This window comes from Garra rufa, chromosome 7 (genome assembly GCF_049309525.1).
Source record: "Garra rufa chromosome 7, GarRuf1.0, whole genome shotgun sequence".
Taxonomy (NCBI): Eukaryota; Metazoa; Chordata; class Actinopteri; order Cypriniformes; family Cyprinidae; genus Garra; species Garra rufa.
In genome coordinates, this window is record NC_133367.1 from 42,008,210 (window position 1) to 42,018,768 (window position 10,559).

Here is a 10,559-nt window from a genome sequence, read left to right on the forward strand (position 1 = left end):
CCACTGTGTTTTCTGGAGTCCACAGTCAACTCAGCCATCTACCACTTCATGCTTCCTTCTGCTTTGTGGAGATGCAGATTTCATTTTCCAGCAGGATTTGGCACCTGCCCACACTGCCAAAGGTACCAAAAGCTGGTTCAATAACCATGGTGTTACTGTGCTTGATTGGCCAGCAAATTTGCCTGACCTGAACCCCATAGAAAATCTATGGATATTGTCAAGAGGAAGATGAGAGAGCAGTGCCACAGACTGATCACCTCCATGTCACACCGAATTGAGGCAGTAATTAAAGTAAAATGAGCTTCTACCAAGTATTGAGTGCATATAGAGTAAATTAATATACTTTCTATAAGGCCAATAATTTAATAAAAAAAAAAAAACATTTTATTGGTCTTATTTTTTTTATTGGGTATTCTAATTTGTTGAGATAGTGAATTGGTGGGTTTTTGTTAAATGCATTGAAGTTTCACAATTTGAGTTGAATTACTGAAATAATTAAACTTTAAAATAAATAAATTAAACACAACATTCTAATTTTTTGAGATGCACCTGTACTGTTGCAGTAGTCCAGTCTGGAGGTGATGAGGGCATGGATGAGATTGATGCATTGGACAGCAGGGTTGGGGTCAATGCAGGAATGAACTCAACAATTCCAATTCAAAGAAGGAAATGGAATTGGAATTGAACAACAATTACAGGAAACAGAGTTGGAATTGAATTGGAATTACAGGAAGTGGAATTCAATTCAGGGAAATTCCACTGAATTCCATTTAGTGCTGTTTAGTGCAGTAAGCATTTATTTGTGATTACATTTAGAGACATACATTTGAACTTTATTTATGATGCTTTACAAATACCAAGTAATGTATGAAACAGAGTTGATCAAATGCAAGGAAATAAAAATGAGAACTGTACTTTATGAATTAATAATTGAATGACAGTGGTGATAAGTTTCTGGATGCACTATACATTCAATGTATGATTACCACATAGTGTATGTCTCAACTCACAAACAAATGAGTCATGTTCATTCATGTATTTCTTTCACTTTTTATTGCATCAAATTATCATAATTTGCTGAAATTTGGCATGTGAAATGGTCATGCTTAACATACTAAACATACAGTACTTTGTGTTTCTTTTATATGTTTGTTGTTTATGTGATTTACAATATTTAATGTACTTTAAACTATTAAGCAAATCAAGTCACATTTTTTTTATTTAGCAACTCAAGTGGAATTTATTTGATTTCAATTCTGTTTCCTGACATTCCAATTAAATTCCAATTCCATTTCCTGTCAGCTGACAGCTGCATGCAATTCCAATTCCAATTCCATTCCAGGAAGGGAATTTGAATTTACCATTCATTCTCAATTCAATCATGAATGGCCCCAACCCTGTTGGACAGTTAGTTCATCAATATAGAATATGGGGCTATCTATGCAGTATGATGCACCGAAGCTGGAAGATGGAACATGTCTTAATTCACATGAATTGACATGCATAGGCATTTAGCATATGGGTTACAGTTTACATAGCCCCATATTGTACATTGAGGAACCAACTTTACAGGTGGTACATTTTGGCCTATTTACCAATGAGGTACAGCTGATTCAACCACCAAAACCACACATTTTTCCAGAACCCTATAGCCTGTAAATGTTCTGTCAATGGTTGGAGAATTATTTAGGAACTGTTCTGTCCCGAAAAGTACTGCCCACATGCTGTCCTATGATGCGAGGATGTCTGGGCCCTTGACTTGCCAAAGCAGGTCAGCTATGAAACTGGATATATTTTAGCAAAACATATACATCAGAATTTATTTTGCCAAAATTGCACATATCTTTATGTTTTATGCTCATGAAATTGTACTGTATCTCTGCATATGATATGACTGGTGTGTGTGTGTGGCAATAAAATTACCTGTTATTTAACCAGATAGAAGAAAGCATCTGATGAAATGTTACTGCCCCTGGACCCCAGGTTATCTCAGTAGAGCCCACCAAAGGTATAAAAAATGACACATTCAAAAGGGCTTGAATCCTTGAATGTGTTATGCTAATCACTTAAGATATGGTTTATAATGATTATAATGATTATATCTGTTATTGGTCCATCTCATTTACAAACATGTTATATGAACCACAGCATACAATGACAAACAATATAAACAGTGTAATTAAACAAAATATATAAAAAATGTGTATTTCTGACCCCTGTTGCTAGGCAACACACCCTGTACAGCTTGGCTAAAGAACAATGAATGGGCTACATGAAACTACAGAAATGTATAATTTACTATGCATTAAATTACAATGCATTAGAATCATGATATTGTTATCACCCAATTACGCAATAAATCATTGTTAGAAGGAAATATTTTTTATTGTTATTTATGCAATGGATTATCAATACATGGATATTCAGTCAGAGGAAGAGTGTCCACTCCACGCACATTGGGGGCACACCCGGAGTAGTGGGCATACTCTATTTGACTGTAAACATCAACACCCATCAAATCAACTCACGATTACCACAAACTGCACAATTACCTTTAACAATAAAACACTGTTAACAAAGTGTAAAAACTATTCCATGTTTATTAATGTAATGCATACTAATTTCATTTACAGACATTGTTTGCTTATTTTAATTATTTTGTACTTTGTTGAATGTTGTTGTCTATATGAAAGTGACAAAAGACAATTATTGTCTTCTCTATGCATATATGTATGAAAGTAACAAAAATCTCTCAATATTTAGCAAAAACTTTATTTAATATACATTTAATGGAAACTACAGGGATGCAAGCAGATGAAAGGTGGAAAAACAGGAGTGTGTGTGGGGGTGGGGATTGTGTTTAGGCTTAAGAGGCTGTTTGATTGGACAGCCAAAAAGCGGCATGAGGTAAAAGCAGCAGCACCACCACCATTGTCCACTGGAACATTCTTGGGTCTTCTTTTTGGGTCCTTCTACAGTCTCACCACCACAATATAATAGGAGAGCCTAAAAATCAAATTGGAAAAACAGATTTATGCCCAAAATGCTGGTCATTATTGGGAAATAAGTCCCTTTAGGATAAAGCAAGACCTGTTCGCCTTGTAGGGAGTTATTTTCAATATAATGACTGGCGTTCTGCACATTATCCCTTACTTATTAAATTACTAGTCATTCACAGACATATCGTGTGGCTGTGAAATGAAAGTGAAACATGTACTTACCAAGGATCAACGACCAAACAGTGGAGTGGGACTACTACAGGGAAGTGTGGCACGACAAAGACCGGCTTCTTCAGCTTGTTTCTGGTGGGGGGGGGGGACAAATATGTAATGCTCAGCTGACATTTTCCAGTGTGTGTACAGAAGTTGGTAAAGTAAAAAATTGAGGATGTCCAAAACAGTACAACACTTACTTATCTACCTTACCAGGGACCACTGATGAACTGCAACCAAATAATGGAGTGGGACCACATCAGCAGCAGTGACTGGTAAAACATCAGTAAAGGGGAAAGATGTAAGGTAATTTAAACCACCAAGAATAACAAGTTTCAGCCAACCAATCCTAAATCAACAAATATTGTAAATAATCACACTACATTACCTTCTGTTGTATGAATGTTGGAAACTGCCATGCATATTACATATAGAAACGTGTTTGTGATGACCATTATGGATATTGCACATTCATTTTAAATTATTAACACTGTCATTCGTGAGGGATTTTTTTAAAATTTACAATAAATTTCATCTGACTTACAGCATGTACAGAGTCCTGCTTTGTGCACACATTTTGCTCGGTTGAATGATTTACTAACCTCTTGATAAACCACATATCAAAAGAAGAACATGTTTCTGTATGGAGTTACGCATTTCTTGAATTATCCAGTTCTGAAATGGCAGGAAATGTTGAACATCTACCATCTTTAACACAGGGCTTGTAAACAACACTTTACTTTGTATAAAAATATCACAAAATTGCTATAAAAAACTTTATTGAATATGCAATGTACAATAAAAAAAATAAAACAACATATATTACTAAATTAATTAACTTAAACAAATGACTCCTTGGGCTCCCAAGTAGGAGTCCACTGTTTCCCACTGAAAACAAAAAGGAGACAATTAAGTTACATGTGATATTTCAATTATTCTATTGGGAATGTTAACTTCAAACACATTTGCACATTCTTCAAAACAGGTCTAGGTAAACGCAATTGACTTCAAAACGTGTGTGAGATTGAGAGTAAAATAGAGAGTCAGAGCAATCTTATTTCTGTATTTGTCATATAGTAGAAAACATACCATGCTGCACAAGGCTCCCAGTCAATCAGCAATTCTGTTTGACCCTATGGCAGGAACAACAATACATGCTTGCCTTACATATTTTTTGCATCAGGCTTTGGTAACAGCCACCATGTTTTTTGTTTCATGTTTTACTATTATATTTGAATTATTTTAGTCAAGAGACTGTAGTATATACTGTATACAATATTTACATTGTTTGATTATTTGCCAGCTTTACTTCTGTGATTGACAGGTATTTTAACTTAACATCTTGACATTAGTTTGACGTAAATAGAACAAATAAAGAGTAGTATGTGTTCTGTTATGCATGTCTTACCTTTCTCACTCTTTCTTTCAGAGCACTCCTAATTGGAAAAACACCTAGGCCAGTGTGGTAGGAGCAATCTGAAGGCATCAAAACTCAGATTACGAACACAACATCATAAACATATTCAGGTCAAGCATTCACATCAAAGTGATCAAACATCAAGTCTAAATGCAAATGTATTTATTTGACAAAAGTCATTTAAACTTACTTTTTTGTTTTTTTTTATCCATTTCTGCCTCTGTGGGATAAAAAAAAAAACAGACATATATTCACTCAAAAAAGGCAAACAATTCAAAAACGGTCTTGCTCACCATACCATTTATTACAAATATCAATATCATTAAAAAAAAATTGACAAATGCAAAACATGCCTGACTTCCCCTTTCTCTTCCTTGTTGACCCTGTGGTTTTAAAGAAGTCAGATGTCAAACTAAGTATGGAGTGGAAAACAATTAAGGACTATCTAGGTATGTCTTTTTATACATTCATTAAAACAGGCACACATTCACACATGTTGTGTTTACACACACACACACACACACACACACACACACACACACGCACACACCCTCATGTGTAACCTATGTCATACCACAAAAATGAACATGAACACCCAATCAGAACTAAATCAATCAGTTGAGAAGTTGCCCAGCAAAATTGCTGAAAAATTTGTTGGATACAGTACATACCATACTCTTTCTTATGTGTGCAATAACCTCCATTGTAACAACTGACATCATTAGCTAAGCTAATGATTTCAGTTGGAGACAACTAGCCTTTAGCTTACATGCTAATCGGCCCCTCCAACTTCAATTGAATTAGGCTAATAGGGGGATATGTCGAACTGGGATGTTGCATACAAATACAAAAAAAGTATATGTCCCTCCCTAATCTAACTCTCTGGTAGACAGCAAGTGAGCGAATTAAACAAAACACAGCGGAATGTTGCTTTAAGAGCTTTAAAAGTTCGCTGTAAGAGTTACCTTTTTTAGGTAGATGTATTTCACCTTCACCCACCACAGTGGGGCCTTCCAGCCCCGCCTCCTCCACGAGGCCATCACTCTCTACAGCTGGGCCTTCCAGCCCCGGCTTCTCCATGAGGCCTTCAGTCTCCACACCTGGGCCTTCCAGCTCCGCCTCCTCCACGAGGCCTTCAGTCTCCGCACCTAGGCCTTCCAGCCCCGGCTCCTCCATGAGGCCTTCAGTCTCCACACCTGGGCCTTCCAGCCCCGGCTCCTCCATGAGGCCTTCAGTCTCCACACCTGGGCCTTCCAGCTCCGCCTCCTCCACGAGGCCTTCAGTCCCCGCACCTTGGCCTTCCAGCTCCGCCTCCTCCACGAGGCCTCCCAGCTCCGCCTCCTGCACAAGATTTTCTGACCCCACCTCCCCTGAGGTGCCCTGCTCGTCACAGGGGGTGAGGGTCAAGGTGAGGACAGTGTCCTCACTTGCCTTCCAACCTGTTCAAATTTGATTAGAAAAATGGTAGGAATGAGGCTGAACTATAATGTATTATAATATTCAAACAGGTAGATTATTTGACATTGCCGCACATAAGAATTTTAAGACTATATTTCTTAGCTTGTATGCATTTACATATTTCTGAAACACAGGCAAAACATTGACTATAGGCTATTTTTCATACGGGATGCAAGTTTATATGATTTTGTTTAAGGTGTGAATAGCTAAAGGCGAAACAATGGGGAAAACAGGGAAACTTACAACAACATACATCAAATATCGAACTGGCATCTTAAGAAACCCAAACTATGTTTTACCAAATTTTCAGACTACACTTGGTAACCTATATTAACAAGGCTATGTATTGAACATGGCTGGAATTATAATCTTAAAACACCAGAGTATTGTTTATTTATTTAATTTTCGACTTAGTTTCTACGCAACAAAAAGTAGTTCTACCTTCAGTGGACAGTGTCTTGTTTGCCACAATTATCTCGTCCATGTAACCAACATTCCACAACGTTGAAATGTAATAAGGCTGTCATTTGTTGTATAAACTATAAATATTTGATAAGTGCTGAAAAAATAGGGAAGTATTGACAATCAACTGTACAAGTAGACGACTGAAAAAAATATATACTTTACATCTCACCTGCACAAACCAACTCATAAAAGGCAGTTATTTTGCTGAGGTGTTGTGTGGCCAGTGGGTCCAGTTCGCATCTTGGGGTGAGGGAAGTTATTTTTGTTTTTTTGCCATTGCCTTCCTTCTGAAGGAGGAGGAGTGGCTTGTAGCCCATTGCATGTAGCTTCTCAAGCTGCAAAGACATTTATTTTTAAAGGATAAATGCACTTATAACCAGCAAAAGCAAAATTACTGAGTCATCATCAAAACTGAATTTTCTATTTTGTCAAATTTACTCTGTATGAAAAATTATCTCTGGCTTGAATTTGATGTTAGAATTATTAACAGGTCAGGACTTAATGTTACATGTTAAAAGTCAAAATCTGGTTGCCACTTGTATGAATTTGGTAGCCCTGTAGATGTATAGATTTTTTCCATCCATATTTCATATTTACCACCCCAAATGAATAGGTTTACACTGAAAATCAATGCATTTCAATACACTGCAAATACATAACGGGATTAGTTCTACGAGACGGAAGATGGTACATCTAGGATACAGGATTTAGTAAAATACACAATATAGCTGTGTTGTTTACTTTGGTAAACCCATTCATACTGTATGTTTTTTTTACAAGGTTAAGTGCTCATGAAATAAATGAATTTTTGGTTGTCTTTTGAATGTTGTCAGGGATTCTGCATTCCGGATGATGGTAGGAAGATCGTTCCACCAGCATGGAACCGTGAATGAGAATGTTCTGGAGAGTGAATTTTTGGCAATGGGTATTTAGTTCATTAATATGCCTTTCAAGTTAACAGTCAGTGACTCTGACTCTGCTGGCCTGTTCCCAAAAGCCATAACCAATTTGAACTCAGGAACAGGAACTGACTCCACACTTCCCCTCCAATCCCCAGACTTTCTTCTGCCCACCTACTGTGCAATATTTAATACGTTTGATAACACTGCTATTCTGTGCAACTTCATTACTGTTCAATATTTAATACTTAATATGTAATACTTAATACTTCTGATATAATCAAAATCAGTTTAGAAACCAAATTTATTTTTTTATTTTAATTTATATAGCTTCTCAGAACTGTGCACCTTACACCCCCTCCCCCCTCTTTTGCAATACTTATTTTATTCCTTGTTGTTACATTTCTCTTATGTACATGTTGACAGTGGAAAAGGAGTTGCTTCAGTCTCGTTGTACATGTGTATAATAACAATAAAAGGCATTCTATTCTATTCTATTCTGAAGAATCTGTGTTTAAAGTTAAACTCCACTTTTAACAGTAGTACCTAAATTCCTTATTATTATTGCATGAATGCCATGACTACATTAAATTCATCACATACTACTGAAAGGTGGAATCACATGCTCAATTTAAGTCAGTTTTTCAATAAAGATTTACCTTGCCCGCAACTTGGACAGTTTTTAATTTTGGACCACCATGTGTTTAACACGCCTGCACTAGGCTTTAACTGTGTGAAAGAGAACCTTCAAGTTGCATTTGGTATTTAAACTCTGTTTAGAGGTCGAGGTAGAGGTAAACCCTATATTTCAGAAATCTGGTTTAAATCCCTCTTTAAAATAAATACAAATAAAAGCATTTGAAAAATATATTATGATCTTCTGTCAAAAATGTCACTCAATCAGGACTGGTAAATGTGGCGACCCTATTAAAAAAGGTAGTGTTAATTGTACACACCAAAATTATGGCTTCATCACGCATGGCTGCCTCATTGTGTTTTTTTTTAAGATTGCCAAGCCACTCCCCCTTCTTCATATCAAGGGCCTGCAGTCTCTTCAACAAACGTGCCTTCTTGGGCTGCTCTGCCCCACAGGCCTTACAGACCTTAGTGGCACAGGGCATGACCTGAGGGCAGTTGGGGCATTTCTTCTTATTAGAAACCATGTTGTCTGAGAAAAAAAGAAAGAAAAAAGAGAAAGTTATTTATGTATAATATAGGCTACCCATTGAAACATTCTGAATTAATATCACACTATAGGACTTAAAATCACACTATGTAAGGGATGCTATGTGCTTTCTTAATTTCAATGGTCAAATTGTCTTAACCAGTCATTCTTCTGAGTTTTGAACTTTGTTCGTGATGACATTGTGATAAGGGTAAACATTTCTCTGATTTTTAACTGCTATTTACACAGTAATACACTGTGTGTGTGTTGCCCATATGAGAGACCGAAAATAGTCCTATTGATAAAAGAAAAATGTGACATTTTAATGTCTACTGAACGCCTTATGAATATCACATTATTAAATTACACGAAAATCGAAAAGGAAGAGTTGAGAATTTTTTTGTGAACTAGTTACACTAACATGTGACATGCAGTTAGCACTTATAGCGTTTTATATCAGACAAATGGAAACACCAAAACAATGTCACAAGAAGTTAAAATAGAGCATAAGGCAGTCATGACAATACTCCAGCAACATACTTGACTAATACACTTTTGCATACATATTTCATCGAATTATATAGTCTACTTGTTCATGAGGTTGCCAATAATTTTATCTTACCTTACTCAACGACTCCAAAGGACGTAACGTTAAGTAGCTAATTGGCGGTAGCGCCGTCACCCGGATATTGTTGTGCAAAAAAAAAAAAAAAAAAAAAAGGTGAAAAATTAAATTAAACTATTTTTTTTTCTCCAACAGGAGAACAGAAGAAACTTACTGGAACTTAAAAAAAATCGGAGCTTAACTTACTGTAACAAAACTGAGCAACATACTGTACTGCTGGTGACAAAAACACAGATTAAATGTCTTTTTTTTCTGTAAGATGCGCAGTGTTTCGTTTTTTAAACTGTTTTATTCTTATTTTTTTATTGAATTTTTAAAATGACAGAATTCAATATCAAGTCCTTGACACATTACTTTTACACATTTTCAAATTTAGTAACAATATAGTTTAAATAAAAAGAACCAAAAAAGAAAAGAAAAAAGAAACTTAAAATAAAGGGCATCACAAACGTATGTTAAATTCATTTAGCAAAGATAGGCCTACAGATCTTTGGGCTTTTCAAATTTTTTTTTTTCTTTTTTTTTCTTTAGACTCTAAATATATTGTAAAGGCTGCTTAATGCGATAGCCTATAGTGTCGTTAATGACCCGCTTATCGCTGATGGCTTACTGCAACATTTCACCGGTAATAAGACCCAAATAATATTATTAAAATAAAGAAATGAATGGATACAATGATAACAAATGCCCATAGATGTAGCGTTATAGTTTTAAAAATATAAATAAACAGCAAAGCAATCCTGCTTCGGAATAATAACCGAAAAAGACCGAAATAATAATAAATAATAATTAATATACAACGCCGCCACTCCCACCACGCGCAGTGCTGAGGGGTACCAAAACTAGCCTAATGAAAAATCAATAATCATAGTCAATAATTATAATTCCGATATTATTTCATTATATATTATTAGGCACCTTTCAGCAAAGAGTATTTAATTGCTCTGGAGTGGTCGGTTGGTTTGCGCCAAGTTTGACTTTGACAGTAGGAGGTATATAAAAGACTAAGCTCTCTTTATGTTTAAAATCATAAAGAAATTATGGTTAGGGCACCGAAATGGCTAGCAGCAGCACTGCACATATATAATCCATGATAAGATCTCGTGAAAAAATGTTGATTAAAAAGCTTCTCTGCTGCAGCCCGACTGGCAGAAAGAATCGTGCAGTTTCACGAAATATGCATCCAATTGAAATGCATTAGTTTCAAAAAACGTGCTGGACTTACGAAAATAGCGAAATAAACGTGCCCCTGCCACGAAAAAATAGATTAAATTACGTGACTATATCACGAACTGCCGTGAGACTGGGTTGGTGTGAC

The 10,559-nt window shown here is 36.0% G+C and overlaps 1 protein-coding gene across 3 annotated transcripts; it reads right to left on the reverse strand.

Annotated features, from left to right (window-relative positions):
• Positions 1-2,378: 2,378 nt before the first annotated feature.
• On the reverse strand, positions 2,379-9,251 carry LOC141339046 (uncharacterized). Of its 3 annotated transcripts, XM_073844671.1 has the most exons (9): positions 8,408-9,251; positions 6,722-6,887; positions 5,595-6,068; positions 4,820-4,849; positions 4,621-4,688; positions 4,302-4,345; positions 3,413-4,100; positions 3,222-3,302; positions 2,379-3,006 (listed from the first exon to the last, which is right to left on the reverse strand). In XM_073844671.1, exons 1-7 carry the CDS (start codon positions 8,612-8,614, stop codon positions 4,052-4,054), a joined length of 1,038 nt encoding a protein of 345 aa, XP_073700772.1. In that variant the 5' UTR covers positions 8,615-9,251; the 3' UTR covers positions 2,379-3,006; positions 3,222-3,302; positions 3,413-4,051. The 3 variants fall into 3 exon arrangements, with proteins under 3 accessions (XP_073700772.1, XP_073700773.1, XP_073700771.1); XM_073844672.1 differs by lacking the exons at positions 2,379-3,006; positions 3,222-3,302; positions 3,413-4,100; ... (1 more) ...; positions 4,621-4,688; positions 4,820-4,849 and adding an exon at positions 4,865-5,012; XM_073844670.1 differs by lacking the exons at positions 2,379-3,006; positions 3,222-3,302; positions 3,413-4,100; ... (1 more) ...; positions 4,621-4,688; positions 4,820-4,849 and having other exon boundaries at positions 5,165-6,068.
• Between the last annotated feature and the right edge of the window lie 1,308 nt (positions 9,252-10,559).

What these genes read in the sequence shown, in the direction of transcription:
- LOC141339046 (XM_073844670.1), bottom strand. Translation starts at nt 8,614, where the DNA reads ATGGTTTCTAATAAGAAGAAATGCCCCAACTGCCCTCAGGTCATGCCC. An exon ending in GTGATGAAGCCATAATTTTG is followed by an intron (nt 6,888 to 8,407) that starts GTGTGTACAATT and finishes ATGTCTTTGCAG; the next exon opens with CTTGAGAAGCTACATGCAAT. An exon ending in TTATGAGTTGGTTTGTGCAG is followed by an intron (nt 6,069 to 6,721) that starts GTGAGATGTAAA and finishes AAATTTGAACAG; the next exon opens with GTTGGAAGGCAAGTGAGGAC.